This window comes from Protopterus annectens, chromosome 1.part2, assembly GCF_019279795.1.
Source record: "Protopterus annectens isolate FY-2018-M chromosome 1.part2, PAN1.0, whole genome shotgun sequence".
Classification (NCBI taxonomy): domain Eukaryota; kingdom Metazoa; phylum Chordata; order Ceratodontiformes; family Protopteridae; genus Protopterus; species Protopterus annectens.
In genome coordinates this window covers 89,538,456-89,558,727 of record NC_056727.1, presented here as the reverse complement: position 1 = coordinate 89,558,727, position 20,272 = coordinate 89,538,456, and the positions used below count along the sequence as shown (strand labels likewise).

The window sequence follows — 20,272 nt, the reverse complement described above, 5'->3', positions numbered from 1 at the left end:
CTGTTTGACCCTTGGAATAGGGTCTAGAAGGAAGGGAGAAACGGACTCTGACAGCAGATAAGGTTTTCCCTCCCTGTTCGCACCTGGTCAAAGTCTCTTTTACCTGCAGTTCAAAAAGAGTTGAATCATCAAAGGGGACGTTGGTAAAGGAAGACAAAGGATTCTGTGAAGTTACACAGACGCATCCAGGAATGTCTCCTATGAGAAATTTCTGCTGCGGTTGCCCTGCTCCCTCCGTCTGCTGCATAGGAAATCAGCCTTATGGAGGAGTTAGCTACAGATGTAAGGGTGGAGAGCTGTGTAGATACCTTGTCCGTGGATCCCGAAGCTACTGAACTCCTTCAGGAGATCCCTTTGATGTCTAGTAAAATGGAACAGGTAATTCAGTGATTTTAAGGTAAATGCCGCTGAAGAGAAGGTACGCTTTCCATACCTATCCATCGTCCTGGGCTCCTTATTAGGAGGATGGATATTAGATGATGTCTCGGACAACTCCTTTTTCGTGGCCATTGCTACCACCATAGCATCAAGAGGAACTCCCTTAGAAAGAAAGGACTTGTATTCCGGAGCAGTCATAAATTTGTTTGGCCTCCTCAGGACAGGCTCCACTGTGTCCGGGGAGGTCCAGGCTTTCCGGGATATGACCCCCAAGAACTGGTCATAAGGTGGTGTCACCCAGGAGGTGGAAGGTCGGGAGTCAAAGGCCTCAAGGTACTCTGATTCGTCCTCAGTAGGGTTAAAGGTCTTCCAATTGCCCCTCTGTCTAAGGATTTCAAGGATGTCAGAAAAGGAGGCATCCTCAGAGGGGGATCTAGGGGACCCTTCTGACTCATCCAAATCAGTGTCTGATGTGACAGACTCAGGTGAGTCAATGCGCTTCCTCTTACAAAGTCTCTTCCAAGGAAGCTCTCCAGTGGGATAATCTGGGGAGGTCTCTGAAGAGGGGACACCTCCAATGGGGGCTGCTTGAGTCTCTGGTTTCCTACGCTGAGGGGGTGGCGGGGGAGAAAAGGTTGCTGCCGGCTGCTGGTGGGACATCGGGTCCAAAGGCAGGGCTTTAGCACTGGACAAAGCTTTCTCTATTGCTTCTAAGGCCTTTCCCCCACTCCAAAGACTACCTCCGTTCCGAGGAGATGGAAGGTCGACTCTTAACAGGAGGGACAGGTTCCGAAGCAGACATGGGAACCAAGCTCAGTAGAGCCGAAGTAACGAGAGGGAGAGTAGGCTCTTAAGAAAAGTCGGGGTGATTATCCCTCTCTGAGTCGACTCGAGAGCGTCTGCTCCCAGATCCCTCGGCTCCAGACTGAGCCGCTGAGGATAGAGTTATCCGTTCCGAGGAAGCAGAAAGAATTCTCGGAACTGAAGGATCCAACATTGAAGAACCTGAAGTGTTTGGCTCTGAGAGCAAAGCAGTCAGAGGAGGAGCAGTAGTCTGTAAATGGATGGGTCTGAAGCCTTTGTGTCCAGAAGAGCTAACTTTTTAGACAGAGCCGGGTCACAGAGCAGCCGCTTCATCACCCACTCAATGTCCTCATCTGAAAGTGTCCTGGAGGAACGGGTGGAGACAGAAGGAGATCTTCTCTCTAACTAGGAGACCTCAACGTTGGTGAAAGAGGGTCGATAGCTGGTGAGTGTCTCGATACTGAAGGTTGCCTCGGCACTGAAGAAGCAGACGGCACTGAGACAGAAGAAGCAGAATCGGAGCCAGAACTCCTTGGCTCCGTCGCATTAGACTTTTTAGATGGCTCCAACGCTGGAACTGAAGATTTTCTCTTCAGAGTTTTGGGAGCTGTCTGACCAAGTTCCAGCTGCTCCTGGAAGGAACCAGTCATAAGACCCCAATTTACGTTTCCTCTCATTAAGAACCCTAGTACTGAAGGCATGGCAAAATGTACAGGGTTCTCTCCCAGACAGTACACACAGCTAGTGTGACCATCAGTCAATGACATGTTTTTGTGAACACTTGTCACATTTCTTGAACCTCAAAGGGCAGTGTTCCTTATGTTCTCTTTGGACGTGCTGACAAGAAAACAAGGCTAAACAAATTTCAACAACAACAACAACACTAAATAACAGCAAAGTTACGAAGAAAAGAAAAAGTTTTTTTTTTTTTTTTTTTTTAAAGTAAGAAGGACTAGCACTCAGGGAGGAAAGGCCCTGCAATTTAAATGTGCAACTACGGTCCTCTTACTAAAACGGGCCGCACAATCCTAAAAAGGTGGAATAGGAGATCAAGCATTCAACCACAATCACACAGGTAATAACTTACAACTATTAAAGGTAGAAAGTGAAGAAAAAGAACGAGAAATAAGATTCATCAAAAAAATCTTCTACTTAGCCAATGAGCCAGAAAGGAATCAACCTCGAAGCTTTCGCGGCAAACGAGATCTGGAAAATTGCATGAGGCACCATGGGATAGGGGTTAGCCTCGAGCCAGTAAAAACTCTCGAGCTTTAGTATCGGCAGAGTCAGAACCGAGAATTGGCTCCGAACCCATCCAGCAAGAATTACGGCGAAAAAGAACTACATATCATTGACTGTTAACAGGTCCTGAGAATGCTGGCACCAAAGACTTTTTAAGTACCACTGGAGTTTCCTCATATGCTGTCTTGCATATGGAGTCAGCAGTATACATGAGGCCATGAACCCTACGGCTTGCCGTGTTTTTCTTGCAGATAGCTGGGTTCTGGTGGCCATTTGTTTGAAGTAGTCCGTCAGATAGACTTGTTTTTCTGAGGTGAGGAATACCATCTGGGAAGGTGTGTCCAAGCTTGCTCCCAGGAATACAATCTTTTGAATGGGTACCAGTTTTGATTTCTTTTCGTTGATGGTGTACCCCAAGGAGGTGAAAAGGTTTTTCACAAATGTCAGGTGCTGCAGCAGCAATTCCTGACTGTCTGCCTGAATCAGGCAATCATCCAAGTACGGGTAAATTTGAATATTTCTCTGCCTGCAGTATGCAATGGCTGGAGCCAGGCATTTTGTGAATACTCTGGGCGCAGTAGACAAGCCAAAGGGAAGTGCAGAGAATTGATAATTGGACGGCGCAGTGGTGCAGCGGTAGCGTTGTCGCCTCACAGCAAGAGGTTTTCTGGTTAGATTCTCGTCTGGGGTGCCTTCTGTGTGGAGTCTGCATGTCCTCCCTGCATTCGTGTGGGTTTCCTCCCACATTACAAAGACATGCATCTAGAGCCTTTCTCCCCGGGCCGCCGCTGAAAATTGGCTTCGTTCCAAGTCAGATCTTCCCAGTTAACAAATGTTAAATAAATAAAAATAAAATAAAAATAAATAATGCATATTCCGTGCCCTGAAATGTAGATACTTCCTGCATGATTCCCTTATGGGGGATATGCAGATAGGCTTCCTTTAAGTTTATGGTGACTAACCAGGCATCCTTGGCTAGGATAGGAAAAAGCTGCTGCAGGGTAAGTATTTAGAATTTTGGTACCAACAGGAAGGTGTTGAGAATGGAAAGATCCAGGATTGGGGGCCAAGAGGCCTCTTTCCTGGGTACCAGGAAGAGTCGGGAGTAGAATCCTTGACCCCTCTGTTCTACTGGAACCAGCTGAATAGCTCTGATATTGAGTAGGAAAAGTACTTAGTTTTGAGCCTCTGCCCACTGGTTTGGAGGAAGGTCTGGAAACCCGCTTGGGGTTGGCAGTGAATGGAAGTAAAATTTGTACCCCTGGGATACAATGTTGAGGTCCCACTGGTCCTGAGTGATGGACATCCAGCTTTTTGCATGAAGGGCAAGTTTTCCTCCTAGGGGCACAAGTAACTGGGCAGGGCTGGGGAGTGGAGTAAAGAAGTCATTGTGAGCTTTTTCTGTAAGGAGGTGGCTTACCACTTCCTGCTTTAGGGGTGGGGGCACTCCATTGCTTAGATCTCTGCATACCCTGAGACTGTAGTCTGGGTGGTCTGTTTCCCCTGGGTCTGGTTTAGAAGGTCTGGAGTGGGCTGGAAAGGACCAGTGTTTGGAAGGGCAATGCCTACTGAATCAAGGGGGTTGCACTTGTAAGAATTCTTTAACAGTCTGCACAGACTTAGCTTTTTCTTCCATATTTTAAGAACTTCTTCTGCTTTGGTGGCAAACAAACAGTCCTGCTTCAAAGGAGAGTCTAGTACCTTTGATTTGACAGTCTGGCAAGGTCTGCTCTTTCAGCCAAGCATGTCTTCTCAGTACAGAGCCAGTGACAGCTGCCCGGCAAGATGCTTCTAGGGCGTCAAAGCCACACTGCAAAGTATGCTTGCTGACTTGGCTTTCAGAGTGCATAAGCTCCTGCAATTCTTTATTTTCTGCACAGTCTGAAAATGTTGCCACTTTTTATTTAATAAGTTTCATAATATGTTGCTGGTACTTCAGCATGTGAAACTGACAATTCAATGCCCTAATAGCAAGAGTTGCAGAAGTATATAACGTCTTACCCAATCTGTCCAAAGCTCTGGACTCCCTGTCTGAAGGGGTGGGATTCTTGGCTGTAGTAGCCTTGATACCTTTAGGCCCCCTGGGAAATTATCTCTGGGTCAGCAGTAGGATTCTTGAAAAGAAATTTGTTAGGGGCAAGAAGTAAAGTGTCAGGAGTACGACTGGATTCCATAAATACAACATCCAGGACAGGGGTATTGCTAAGGGCCTGTGCTGAGGCAACTCTAGAAATTCTCTGAGTCTCTTTTTGGACAGAGGATAGTCTTGGCATTCCCAATGGAAATGCTCTCGTAAGGTATGCAAGGTTTCACCAAAAGAAAAATCCTCTGGAGGGGAGGCAGAGGGAATGGATTCCTCTGCATCTGAATCCTCATAAGCAGATAAGGGCATGTCTTCATAATCAGAAATTTCAGAGTCATCGGACTCCTGGTCTGTAGAAGCTGAAGGGGACTGGACTCTGTCTCTTGGCAGGGGAAGGCTGACTTCCCCTAATCAGCGTAATAAGGTCTTCAGCCATTCTAAGCACTTGTTTTTGTGGCATGGGAGCAGGTGCATGTGCTTTGTTAGTCAGTTTTCCTAGGTGTAGTGTGTACTCTGGGCCTAAGAAACTTGGTAGTTTTGGTTAAAAAAAGTTGGTTTGAGTCGAACATCGGTTGAGTGAATAACTGCCTCAGAAGCCAGTGCCTGCTCAGTGGCTCCGGAACCATCCAAGGTAGAGATATCTGCAGGTTCCATAGTCGAAGAAGAGTCTCACGGCATACCGGACTCAGACTGGGTCTCAGTAGAGGCCTGCGAATCCATTGAAGCGGGCATCATGGGCTGCGAAGGCGCCTCACTGAGTACCGGCGAACTGACGACTAGCTTAATGGAAGCATTGTTGGCAGTTTTTGACCTATGCAGTCTGTCTCTGTCTTTATCTTTACATTTTTTCAGAATATCAGCAGTCTGATGGCTTACTGAAGCCATTTCAGAATACAGAGATCGAGAGCGAAAGAATTTAGCGACAAAGTGAACCCGACAACGAATGGTTCGAGTGTTAAATAAGGCACGAAACCGACAGCGAGGTACGTTGTGGTCTGGGCCTAAACAGGTGACGCAGTAAGAATAAAAATCTCTGTGAGATATTTGCTTTCCACAGGCAAGACAATTGTTAACTTTTTCTGACATCGATTAAAGCAAGAAAAAAGGATCCCCAACGAGATACTTGGCTTTATAAGACTTCAGGATTATTAAATTTGTAAACGAAAATTCGGGTAGCAGCTGACCAGCACTTGTGAACTGCCTTTGCTTTGGGCTCCTCGGCAGAAAGACTGATGCAATGGCGTCGGCTGCCTGTTTCTATACCCCTGATGACCTGACGTCAGTCTTGGAGCAACAGCATCCGACGCAGAAATACTAAGTCTCTGGTATTCGGGCCGACTGAGGGCTACCTGCAGGCAGATAACCCAAGTGATGACTGCAACAGTGAAACACGAAGAACACCAGGGCTGTATAAAGTAACGTGAAACCAGGAGTAGGGTTGATGATGATGTGGTTAGTGATTGGTGACAAGTGGGAGTTATCAGGACAAGTTTCTTTCAGTCAGAAGTTTAGACTCTGGGATTGTCCCTTTAAACTGTACTTTTATGACTATGATAAAATGTGTTCATTTGACTAGAAATGAACTACAAATTGTGGTGCTGAGATTGATTCTCCAATTTGACATATGGCTAAGGGAAGCTGCTTTATAGGCCCCAAGAAAACAGATTTTTGTAAAGGCACTTTCCTTTCTACTTCAATTGACAAACTTCCACTGGAATTGTTAGATACAGCATGAAAACCACCAGATAATTCAGGGAACATCGTGTTCCCCAATTGATATTGGTTTTGATCCATTATTTACTGAAAAAATGATTATGAGATTAAAAAAAAAGGATTATTCTGGTATTACTGTTTGTAACCACTGAAAAGGAGAAAAAATGGTCTTTTTCTATTATTGCTAATAAACTGCTCCTGAATAACAATATTCCGGATATTGGCAAAGGCTCTTGCCACCCCCATAGTGCCTTTTTTAGGCAAGGCACAAATTCTAAACCTACCACCCTAGAACACAAAAAAGGAAAAAAACTAAGGGTAATGCTGCTCAATGCCAGAAGTCTAAATCTCAAAATGCACGCACTCGAGGCCCTTCTCAGTATGGAGAACATCGATGTCTGTGCTGTGACAGAAACCTGGTTCAAGGCTCCTGAGAGCACCCCAGCACCATCAGGTTTTACCTCATATCATGCGTTCCGGCCCCAAAATCTGGACAATACCAAGAAAGGAGGGGGGGTATCCATATTCATCAAGGACACCCACACCTCAAGACTGGTGGCAACGCACGATGCATCGGAGACCATCCAGGTGCAATTAACCATAGGCAAGACTGCTCTGCAAATTGTAGCATGTTACAGGCCACCCTCACAAACTCAGGAACCTCACATGGCCTTCCTGAAAACACTGGAGTGGATAAATGTATCACCAAACACCATCATACTAGGTGACTTCAATTACCCTAATATAGACTGGGAACACTACTCAAGCCCAAACACCCTAGCCCAAAAGTTCCTGGAATTCATAAACTCAAATGCCATGGAACAACTAGTCACCATCCCCACAAGAGAAGAAAACATACTTGATCTCATCATCACGAACATGGGAGCACAATGTTCAACACCGAAGTATACCCCTCACTGGTGAGATCAGATCACAAACTAATCTTGCTGGAGGTCCTCATCCCACCCCCACCTGAAATAAAAAAGACCACAGTAAAGAACTTCTCGAAGCCGACTTCACACTTCTAAAGACTAGTGTGGTCTCCTTTAAGGCCCCGAGCCGTGGAAAACAGTACTCAAGCCGCTGAATCACTTACAAATGCCTTCTACCAGCACCTGCAGGACTGCATGGATAAGGCAATCCCAAGCAAAACAAAGACTCTTTGTACCAAAGGCAAGCGTCCAGTCTGGTGGACCCCAGCCATAAACAAACTCTACAACAAAAGGAGGAAGCTACTACAAGATAGAGCAAAATCCTTAAAAGGTAAGACACCTTTGATCACTATAAGTAAAAAACTAAGAGCTCTCATAAAATCATCCAAAGCAAATTTTGAGAGAAAAATAGCTAAAGACTCAAAAGACAATCATAAGGCCTTCTTTAGCTATGTTAGAAACCTGGGAGGAAACTCCCAGGTATGCTCAGAACTAGTTCAAAATGATGTGAAGATTACTGATCCTACAGACATTGCCAACATACTGGCTGACAGATTCAGTGCAAACTTCTCACCCCCCTCCCCCCCAAAAGGAGAGATATCTATACCAAACGACTGCAGCCCCCCAAACATCTCTAACGCCCAAGTGAGAACTGCTCTCTCCAAAGCAAAAAACACAGCATCCATGGGACCTGATGGTGTCCCCGGCTGTGTGCTCCACGAACTCAACGAGGAATTAAACCCACAGCTAGGACAGCTGTTTAATCATAGTCTCACCTCTGGATACATACCCAGGAATGGCGACTGCAACTGTGGTCCCACTTCACAAAGGCGGTGCCTCCACCGACCCTGGAAATTACCGGCCCATTAGCTTGACAAGCCTTATCTGCAAAGCCATGGAGAGGATCATAATGGACCTCATAAATAAAGACATAGGGAATTTGCAGACTTTGGATCCAACCCAGTTTGGCTTTGTCAAAGGCAGATCATGCCTTTTAAACTTGGTTGACTTTTTCGAAACAGTCACCAAAGCCATTGATGACGGAAAGGCAGTCCATACAGCCTACCTCGATCTGGCGAAGGCCTTCGATACAATACCCCACTCGGGTATCATTGAAAAACTCATCAGCTTAAATGTTAACCCATACATCACAAGATGGGTTGCAAACTGGCTGAGTGACAGAACCCACAGGGTCAGAGTTGCTGGCGCCATGTCAGACTCAAAGCCTGTCACAAGTGGTGCCCCACAGGGCTCAGTCCTGGGCCCACTCTTGTTTGGCATCTACTTTTCCGAAGTACAAGCAAACACAGGAGGGTTATGGCTGACAAAGTTTGCAGATGACTGCAAACTGGGCACCATAGTCGAAAACACATCTGACACAGATATCCTTCAGAAGGGTCTCACAGAAACGGATAACTGGTGCCAGAGCCATGGCCTAAAGTTAAATGCCAAAAAATGCATAGTCATACCCTTCGGGAAAAACAAGGTTACCCCTAGCTACCATATAGGTGGCAACCCACTGAGCACAGAAGAAGTTATCAGGTACCTGGGGACCCAGGTTGACAGTAGCCTGTCATTCGACACCCATGTAGCTAAAGTAGTTAGGAAGACCTTCTACATTGCCACCTTATCATGAAGGGATTCACATCTAGATCAAGGGTGGTCATAGTCTCCCTATACTCATCACTCATCAGACCAATGATTGAGTACAATTGCCCCATTCGGAATGTATCTGACCCGACACTTGCAGCAGCTGGAGAGGCCGCAAAAGTTCCTCACCAAAAGGATAAAGGGTTTCAAAAATCTGTCCTATGCTGCCCGACTGAAAGAACTCCAGCTCTATTCAGTCGCTTACCGCTTGCTCAGAGGTGACCTTTGCCTGACATACATGGCCATGTCAAACCCAGATTTGATGAATATGCTTCACCTCAAAAAATCTAGATCCGTCAGAGCCACAAGGGCGGGAGACTTAAACCTCGACACGACTATTAATAGGACGTGCTGGAGGGATAGATTCATCACCCAAAGACTCCCTATGCTGTGGAACAAAATCCCGGTATATGTGAGGCAGAGCACCTCGCTGGCCTTGTTCAAGAGAAATCTTGACCAATGGATGGGAGATTGCAGATATACCCCAGGGATTACCTCAGTGTCACTACAAGACAGAGGCACAGCAAAATAATGGGTATAGTTCCCCATACTAAAGGGGTGGCGTAAGCCACAAAACTATGGGCTAGGCTTGTAAATGCCCTCGGGCAGATAGCCTAGTATGAACCTATGAACCTAAATGCATGCTAAGTGAGTATGAATGAAGGTTTTTAACATTTTCTATTAGAAAGTTATGTGACTAAGGGTATTGAGCTCTGCATTGGGAGGAGAACGAATATGGATTTTTAGCCAGGTTTTGAAAATAATCTAAGTTGAGTCAGAGATGCTTTCCACCTCTTTCTGTGACTGTGCCTGAATGAGGCAGTCATTCAGGTAGGTGCAATTTGTTCTGCAGTAAGGAATTAACAAGATCCAGGCATTTTCTAAAAACACACACAGGGTTTAGACAGCCAGATCCAAAGTGCAAGTAAAAATAAAAGTGGGAGCCCTCCATCTCAAATATAAAAAAGCATCTGTGGTCTTTGTGAATTGGGATATGGAGGTAGACATCACTGAGCGTCACTAGGAATGGCAAGGCCTGCAATTTCAACATTTACAATTCTGGTATCTTGTAGTAGTCTTGAAAGGCCTCAAAGGGTACCCCCTTTCTGGGTACTCTCTTGACACTGATTCTGTTACTGCTAGCTACAGGAACTCCTGGAGAATTGAAGTGCTAGAAGCTTGGGGGAATACCAAACATCATTGCTCTCTTATAAAGTCTATAACCTTGAGACATCACCTCGAAAACCCATTTGTTTCTCATGGTAGTTCCTGATTTCTTATAAACACTATTACTCTTTCTGCTATCTTTGGTTAATGAGTGGGGTTGAGTTTTGGTAAGGCAAAGGAAGAGGGAAGAGTTCTATGTAGTCATGGCTGCTCCAAGTGGGGGACTGATAGTCTGGGCGAGGTATCTGAAGAGTCAGGGGTGCCCTGACAGGTAACCTGGTGCCTAGGAGCCCTCTCTCCCTGTGGAACAAAGTGGGGTGAAGAAGAACGCCGGGTATCTACATGGGATAATGGATCTGAGGGAGCAGGTGGCTTTTTCGATGCAATGGCAGTGATGACCCTTTCCAGATCCCCAAAGGCTGACTTGCTCCTGAATGAATAAGGACTCCGGCTCCAATGAGCCACGCTTTTGGGATGGAGACCCCTCGAGTCCAGAAGACAGCTCACCTGGGGTTGAAACTGGAGCGGAGCTTGCCTTTGCTGAAGCCCCAAAGGGCAGCAACTGCTCTGAGGTTCTGGAAGGTGACTGTACCAGAGGTTTGCAAAGTTTGCTTTGGCTCCAGGAGCTCTCTGGCTCTGAAACAGCTGATAAGCTCGAAGCCAAAGTCTGATCCGAGGAAGCAGACAACCTCTGATCTGAACTAAAAGTCACCAGGTGTATCGAAGCTTTGGGCTCCAAAGCTTGTCCTGAAGGCAGAGGAAGAGGGGGAGTGAAAGACATTTGTAGACCCGGAACTGAATGGGTCCAGGGGGACCTAGTGGTAACCCTGCATCCATAAAATTTTCTGCACCATCTGCTCTATATCTCTTTCAGTCAGACTCTAGGTTGAATGGGAGGACAAGGCAGAAGGAGATCTTGGCTGTGATAGAAAGGGGCAAGGTACTCTGTCAGGCACTGGGTCACAGAATCAAAGAATGGGGAGTATGTTACCCTCAGTAGAGGCATGGTAGGCTTGAATGGGCCAAGTGTCAGTTCCGACCGATCCTTGCTAGACGGAATCAGAGACGAAGAAGTCTGATTCAATATGGAGTAGCAGTCAGAGCAGAAGGCTCTGATCGAATTGTGAACTTCCCAAGTGAGGGAGATTTCTTTTTTTTCAGCTTCGGCTTTGATATATCCATCTGCACTGAAGAAAGTCTCTTTTTGGCCTTGATCGCCGATCTGGGGGAACAAGGATGAGGCACTGCTCGAATGAGCTGATTTAACATGAGAAGAACTAGACTTTCTTTGCCTTCAGAACAGGTTCACCAAAGGAGGAAGGTAACATGCCCCTTAGGATGAGCTTGTTCTTACCATCTGTTAAGGCTCTATTATTAAATGAGTGACATATTGCACAGTCCCTCTTATAAGTGTAGAGGCCCCAGACAATACACACACAAAGGGAGTGGGTCTCGCTAAACGGAATTTTATGCCCACACTTGGTGCACTTCTTGAAACCAGATGGTTTCTCCGCCATGACAGAGAAGAAAGGCCAGAGAAAACATGCACACAGACACACTTGCTCAGGAAGAAACAGCAAAGAAGAGACTTTTTTTAAGGGCATATAGATGGAAAAGGAAATACATGGAAAACACCTACTAACAACAGTAAGCAAAAAAAAAAAAAAAAAAAAAGGAGGGAAGCAACTTATAAAAAAGCGGTTACTGGCAGGAAAAAGAAAAGGAACAGGCTAAATTAATCTAAATAAAGAATCAGTCACCACAAAAATAAAAGGTCCTGAAGTTCAAGGGAGGGACAGACAAGAATTATAATGCTAAAAGTTTAAGAATTTGAAAAAGATACAAGAAATAACTTTGAAAAATACAACCTGACACCAAGAGCTAGCTGGGATGACCACGTCTTTGCAAAGTGGCAAACAAGATCTGAGATATTTGGGATGGGTTCCTATTACCTGATCGAACATTTAGGTTAGCGAATATCTAAACATCGAACTGGTAATAGCGAAAGCAAAAAAAACTGCGTGAACGGCCGATTTAACACCGTGAAAGAATTCCCTTGGCCTTCATGTGGATTTTGCACCTTTCCCCACTGTAGAGCGATCTTGGAGTTGGTATATTTAGTTAGGGGGCTGTTGGGGGCAGAGCCTCCCACATCAGGGGGGTGGGGGAGGGCAAGGCCCCCATTTAATTTGGTTTAAATTTTTTTTTGCAGCAGAGGGAATTCATGCCCTATGTTAAAATCGGCCATTCACTGTTTTAATTTTCCAATATTACCAGGTCGACGTTTAGGTATTCGTTAACCTAAACGTTCAATCGGATAATATAGACCCTTTGGAACAGATGCATTTTGAGTAAGGGAGATGTACCTAAGGGCTTTTTGGTTGCCACGAGCTTGCTAATGTGAGAGTCGGATCTGAGGGCCCGGACATGACATGTGGGGAGAAGATGAAAATTTGACAATATCAGATCCATGGCTTTCAGCTGGTTGACTAAGTCTTCTACTGCATGCAGTGCACATCCTTGAGACTATCAAATCAAAAATATTGAGAAGGACTGGATAACATCTTTTAAGGGAAGTCTTTATTAATATATGCTTAATACAGGACTTACTACAAAATGTAGTGCAACTGCTCTTTGTTTCTTTATACTTGTTTACCAGGAAGGCCAAAATACGCATAGCCTATTTTCAAAGACCCATGGAGAAAAGTTCCTCTAAATTAATTTAAAGAATCAGGAAAATAATATATATATGTACTTAATTACAAACATGCAATTCAGTATAAGCAGATCACTTCCAATACTTCTGCTAATGCTAACATTTGTCAGTGAAACTTGCCTAATCAAGGTATAAAACAAATATACATCTATTAACACAGACACATTTATCAGTTGAAATGTGTCACACATGTAAAATGGTCTTAATTTCTGTACACTATGCACTGCTCTACAGACACAGTCAGCTGCAACTGACAAAAAGATAATTGTGCCACAGTATTAGCAGACAGAAGACAGACTGAGTGTAACCGAAGGCATAAATGGAGTTCAAGAGAACACGTATTGTGCAAATGTACAAAAGCAAGCTCCAAATTCAAATATTGCTTATTTATTTGAACTACTGTAATACAAAAAAACTTTACCTCTTCCATGTCCTTAAGTTTTTTTGGCGATTCTTCCAAAGTAGGTGAATGTGGTCTCTTTGACACAGCACAGCAAGAACCAACAGCTGGGATTCCATTAACTTCTGGATTGTTACTGGGTGGTGTAGTGAAATGTGGACTCATGTTGCCTCCAAAGACATTTGGAATGGTGCAAACAGATGAGGAAGATGCAGGTTTCACTGCAGAAACTGTATCATTTGCGAGCAAAATAAAAAAATAAATAAATGAAGTACAGTTCAAGTATTAATACAAACTGCAGACTACAATTGTTGCTAACAGGGTGCTACATGGAGAATAAACAGAAGGTGTGTGCTTACCATAATGCTGGCTTGTAATTATTCCTCGCCCATCTACTACATCTGATGGGATTTTACTGCAAGGCAGATACAGTTCAGCCAACAGGACTTCATTCCAAGTGCTCAAGATTCTTTCCTATTCCACCAATGCATTTGTCTCTGCTGCATAAACACTGACCATAGGGGCTGCTTATGCATGAGAAATTAGGAGGCAAGAGACAGTCAGGCTTCAGGATAATGTCTACAAGGATAGTCCCGCACAACAAACATGAGAATTTGAACAGGGATAAAGGGTTGGATGTCAGAAGTGGACAGACTGGGAATGATAAAGATCCAGTTTTATGTTAAGTACAAAACTCTGTATCTTACATTATTCTGCATGACCATTTTGACTGACAGGACAGATTCCCCAGCTACCAAACTTCCTGAGTGTAATAAACTGCAGTAGATGCCCCAACAAGCAGTAGAAGCACCATATATAAACTAAACAAAAATCAGGTACCAAGGTCTTTAATTGTTAAGCGCTTTCATCCCTGGGTGAACCTTCGGGGGACTTCATCAGAACTAGATAACCCCCTTCAAGTCAAACCCTTTTTATACATACATAACTGAATCAATTAAACAATTAAGTAAATAATTGATTGGTAAGAACATTTAAAGACATACCATAAAAGCACAAAAAACATTACATACTATGTAATGAACATAATACTTAAAAATGTTTCTTTAAAAATGTATATAAAAGTAATAAAATTAAAATATGAATACTTGTAGCTTAGATATCCCAATCAAATGTTGTTGTACAGTATCTTAAAATACCAATGCTTTTTTTCTCAGCAGTGGAACCAAGGACACAATTATTTAATCCAGGTTCCACCAAGGCATTAAGCTTAATAATCCAGTGGAATTCTCTCAGGTCAACCTGAAGTTCCCACTAACCACCTCTCAAATTGTGTGGGACCACTTCTAATATTCCAAACTTGAATTTTGTGTCCCCTTGACAAGCTAGTGTATGCGTATAAAGGGCATTATTGATGTTTTCTTTGGCAATAGCATATAGGTGCTGATATATTCTAGTTCTAAATTTACTTTCTGTTTTGCCAACATAAAAATATGAACATGTTTGGCAAATGGAAATAACACCTTTCATAATGCAATTACCTTTATGCAAAGGAATGCCCTTACTGATACCTTCAATGTGCACTACATCATTTTCCAAAACAAAGGGGCATTGATTACATCAATCACATCTAGTGGTTCCTTTAGCTGACAAGGTTCCAGGTGAAATAACATGTTCCGTCAAGTATTTGAAATTTTTGCCTGCTTTGTACACAAAGCTTGGTAGCTGGCCTAAGATGTTAAATATATCTGTGTTACTTTAAAAATGTTCTAGTTCCTTTTAATAATGTCCCTAAGTGTTTGTTCTCCTACGCCAAATGGGATGATCATACTCATGTTTTACAGCACCATTCCTATTTGTTGGTTGTTCGATATTTGGATTATCTCACCACTACCTAATAGGGGCTTACGTTTTGTCCCCATCCTTCTACCATTTGTTTCACAACCCTATCAAGTATCCCACTAGAGTACCCCATTTACCCTAAACATTTCTGTATTAGCTAACTCGTCCAAAAAAGTATCTCGTGTAGAGCACATTCTTCCTGCCCTTTAAAGATGTTTCTCTTAGTATGGAAAGGGTGACTACTTTGGAAATTGAGGTTATTAGAGAAGGTTTCCTTCCTATAAATTCTGGAAGCAAATCTATTAGACGTGTCCTTAGGAATCATCATGTCCAAATAAATGATCTTATCAACAGAATGATTAGCTGTGAATTTAAAAACTGGACATATCTGGTTAATGTAATCCAAAACAAATTTAGATTAACTCGAGAATCCTTCCAGAGAATAAAAATATTGTCCAAAAGATGATAGTAAGTAAACCACAACTGTTGGTAACTGCTTGTAAAAATATATTTATTTTCCCGAGTACAGAACCAAATTGGCATAGATGGGGGGCACATGTTGCCCCCATTGCTACCCCCTGAGTTTGCCTGTAGAATTCTCCTTCAAAGGTGAAATAGTTATTGGACAAAATATAATCCATAACTGTCATAAGAAAATGAATCATGGTGGCAGGAAACAAAGTTCCCTAATGGCGTCATGGAAGAGATCCAGTCCCTCCTTGTGGGGAACTGGGGTAAATAAATCCACTACGTCAATAGTGGAAAAAAATCACATTACCATTGTGCCATCCAGGGGGTGAAAGCGCTTAACAATTAAAGACTTTGGTGCCTGATTTTCGTTTTGTGTGTGGAGCTTAGGGTGTTTCTACTGCTTGTTTGGGCATCTACTACAGTTTTTTACAAGTTTATTTCTGGTGTCCTTTCAAACGCTTCCTGAGTGTAATGACAGGATGTCCTTAAGAAAAGTAGCACCAAAGGAAGACCTAGACCTAGAGAACACATCCAATTTATAATGCGTGCTAAAGCTGTGCAATGTAGTCCATGTTGCCAATGCACAAATATTAACTGAAGAGTTGACAAAGGCTGCAGGTTTGTGGAAAAAGCTTTGGGCTTTGCCAACATATTTTTGTTATTACATTGGAATAGGAATCTCACACAAGGGAGAGACATCTGCACAAGGTTACTCTGGAAATATTTTGCCCCATTTTGGATAGTGCAAGAGAATTGCAGTTGGCTATCTTTTCTGATCATCTAAGTATGAAGTAAACAGAAATACAATTGTCTGTGAACATCTAATTTATGTAACAATTACTCCCCCCACTTGTTGGAATGCCTCAGTAAAAATACGTGAAAATAAATGGTTACACAGAGAAAATTCTGAGGCAACCCTGTACAAAAAGGCTGGTCAAGTTCAAAGTGAAACTTTTTCTTTGTGGAAACCAAGTATGGAGGAGACAGCAAGTAGCCCCAACGCTCAAGCAGAGGTAACTGCTACCAAAACCAAAGTCTTCCAGGATAGATATTTCAAGTCCATGGAAGAGGACGGTTCAAAAGAATAATAGGTCAATACTAAAATCTTCCGGAGGACTGGGGTCCTTGACTAAAGGTTGCAGGAGAAAGGTTCCTTTGAGAAAGACCTTATAAAATTTCTTTGCTGCTAAGGATGAGGAATGGAATCCTTGATGAAAATTAGAAAATTAGAGAAGGTGGCTAGATGAACCTTGATGGTTCAGTAACTATAGTCCAAGTCAAAAAGTGAAGAAACTGTAAAAAAATGAGGGGTCTGGAGCAGAGAAGGGATCCAATCCATGCTGACATGAAAAAACAAAAAAAATGAAAAGTTTTTCCATTTACATTTGTACAGTATGAAGGTAGAGTCTTTTGTGCAGCTGACAGAATCTGGATTACTAAGTATAAGCTAGATTTCTCCCATCAATGAAACTGGAAAAAAACTGTTAGTCTGAGGGATGGGATGCCCAAGTGATGCTGACTGGATGGGTGGGACAGGAGATCCAGTTGCAGGTATAGAAACTAAGGCTGCTTCATGAGGGAAGGCCATAACAAGGGGAACCAAATTTGTCTTGGCCAAAGGGGGCTATGGGGATTACTGAAGCCTTTTACAGAAATGCTTTCTGAAAGAATTGTCATTAATGCTAGTGGAGGGGCAACAGAGAAGTCCAGGAGGCCACAGAGAGTCCAGTGGTTAACAGTCTCTTTGGAGGGATGAGGATGAAATAATTGCTGCATTTGGTGTTTGTCAAGGCTGCAAACAGGTCACGCTAAGACTGACCGCAGCAGCAAAAAGCATAGAAGCCACTGATGGATTTGATGGACATTCTTGAGGCATCAGTGTTTATCTGACTGCAGCTGTGCACTAGATACCTGGTTCATCCTGGAATGAGTGTTGCTAGTAGAACGCGCTGTGAAAACATCTACTGATTTTTCCCTCATGGTGTCTGAGGGCAAGCTAGCATTCCTCCCTGCTTATTGATGCACCAGACCATGGAAGGGTGAAAGGTCTTCCTGCTGTTAAAGGGGAACTCCATCCACTACTTTCAATGTCTGCACACAGAAGAGAGGCTAATAGAAGTGTTCATAGAGTTTACTGACTTGCTTGTTTACAGTCTATTGAAGAATCCTCATCTAAAACCTCACTAGGCACTAGCAAAATGGAGGTTGCCATAATACTGGGGACTTTTAAGACGACAGAAGCTGGCAGAGTTGGGGCAAGGTGAAGGATTGTTATTACACAATGTAATGGTAAAATACTTTCATCTGGATGCTTGAAAATGTACAGTGTGTGTGTCTACTATGTCTTTCTATAAAAACAAGTATGGTTTGTGATGGGTCTAGCAGATACTTTTCCATGTTTACAGAAATTCAGGGATGCTACACTACCTGACGTATAATGAAAGTTTGTTCTAGAGGTTGTGTATATGTTAGAATACAAACCCTTTATACCAATATGTTTTAACTTGTTGAAAATATAATTCCTTTAACTGGGCATTTGAGGAACTATTTGTTTTCTGAAGGAATACAAGGCAAAATAAAGTGGATTCTTCCATGGCTTGAAACCCAATGTGCACATCCCACAGGAGTCTAAGAAAATGAGTATGAAGAGATTGCTGCTATGCTACTAGTCTGTCCTAATAACCAATATTTTTGACGCCATTGATCTTTTTAGATAGGAACCTCTGAGGTCTCATAAGTTGTATGTTTAGATAAATACATGCCAAAGGGGAACTATATTCAATAATAGGCCTGAAGAAATAGGAATAAAGGGGAATTAGGACTTCTTTAGCTCTAGAAGCGGTGACTTGAAAAACTAGATGGGCCAGAAAGAAGGCTTTCCCAACTACTGTGGTAACATATTGGCTAAAAGAAAAGGAAAGTACAGTTGTGTACCTACCATAAACGTAGATGTTCGAGTGTATTCACTGTTGCAGTCATTACTCTTGGGTTATCCTGCTGGCAGGCTACCCGCAGTCGGCCAGAATTCCAAAGTCTAGGTCCGGCGTCGGTTGCTGTCGCCTCTTCCCTGATGTCAGTGCGCCAGGGGTATAAAAGATGCAGCAGATGCCATTTTCTTCAGTTTTTCTTGCCCCAGATGTCAGGTGCCCCCAAAAAGGTAGGCTAAAAAATTATGCCAATAATTATGCATGCAGTAAAATAAACATTTCCTTCATCTATAAGCAAATACACCACATAGGTTGTATAAGATAGAGAAGTATAGGTAAGTCCCAGCAAAAAAAAGGGGGATGGTGGGTGGGTAACCTGGACTGCAACAGTGAATACACTTGAACATCTACATTTATGGTAGGTACACAACTGTACTATGTTCATCGTGTTTCACTGTTGCAGTCATTACTCATGGGTTGAATCCAAAAGCTGAGGTTGGGTGGCTGGGCCTAAATAGGATTAGGAGAGGCTACAAAGCCTTGCAGAACTGCAGTGGCAAAGCCTGCTCTGGATTTAGAGTAGAGAGGAAAATGGTAGTGCTTTGTAAAAGTGTGCACTGAACTCCAAGTTGCAGCCTCTAAAATGTCTTTGGTTGGTACTCCTCTGAGAAAGGCTGCTGAAATGGCTGCTGCCCTGGTAGAATGAGGCCTAATATCCTTGGGCACTGATTTGCCATGTTGTGAGTAGCAGAAACGAATGCAGTGGCCTATCCATTTTGAAATAGTCTGTTTTGAGATAGGCTTTCCTTGAGATCCTGCAGCATATGCCACTAAAAGTTGCTCAGTTTTTCTGAAAGCTTTAGCTCTGTCCAAGTAGAAGTGTTGTCTGTGTATGTCCAAGGAATGCAGAAGTCTCTCACCCTTATTCTGTGGGTTTGGATAAAAGGTAGACAAATGAATGGTTTGGTTAAGGGCCACACTGGACGCTACTTTAGGCATAAATGTTGGGTTCGTCCTTAGAGAAACCCTGTCTGGATGGAAAACGATGAAAGGTTCCACAGTCATGAGTGCCTGTAACTCTGAAACTCGTCTTGCAGAGGTTATTGCTAGGAGCAGAGCTGTTTTCCAAGATAAAAACTTTATATCAGCTGTATTGGCTGGCTCAAAATGTGGCAGTGTGAGTTTTTCCAAGACATAATTGAGGTCCCATGCAGGTATTGGGGCTCTCCTTGGAGGTCTTATGTTTTTGGCCCCTCTAAGGTACTGCCTTAGCAATGGATGGGAAAAAACAGGAGGTTCCGTATTGTAATGAGCTGAAATGGCAGAGGCATGAATTTTAATTGATGAAAATGATGGGCCTTTGTCCAGCATCTCAGTTAGGTATTGTAAAATCTGAGGAATATTTGGTACAGATGTGTCAATTCCTTGTGCCTGGTTCCAAGCACATAATCTTCCATTTTTCTGCATAAGATTTTCTGGTACTGGGCCTGCTGGCCTCCAAAATAACATCCATCACTGCTTTAGAGAGACAGGAGTGTTTTGAATGGTTACATTATTCGCCATGCTGCCAGATTTGTGGGGAGGGTGGCTTAATGGCTAAGGTGCTTGCCTTACAAACACAAGGTGCAGGGTTTGAGTCTCAAGGGATAATTGGGTAGGCTTTAAATGGCTCGCAAGGGCAGTTAGCTTAGTACTAAACTATGAACTATTTAGGGTCCTGAGTTGGCTGTACAGAATCTGATTGTTTCACGGGGTCAGTAAGTGGGGAATTAGAGGCAATGTCCAGGCTGGGCCTTGAGACAAGCTTTTTAGGATTGGGTACCATGCTGGTGTGGCCAGTCTGGGGCAATCAGAATCATTCTTGGCTTCTCTTGTCTGACCTTTAGGAGTACCTTGGGGAGGAGAGGCAGAGGAGGAAAGACATATACTGTTAAGAGTTTTCCAGCTGAATGACAGAGCATCCACTTTCCATGCTTGCTTGTGATAAGT

General features: G+C 43.4%; 1 protein-coding gene across 1 annotated transcript in view; it reads right to left on the bottom strand.

Annotated features, from left to right (window-relative positions):
- PAPOLG (poly(A) polymerase gamma) overlaps window positions 1–20,272 on the bottom strand; it is a gene marked incomplete in the record, with an annotated part of 1,229,485 nt that overhangs the window by 317,637 nt on the left and 891,576 nt on the right. Inside the window, 1 exon segment of the mRNA XM_044054963.1 lies at window positions 13,107–13,315. Coding sequence (XP_043910898.1) covers window positions 13,107–13,315 — 209 coding nt within the window.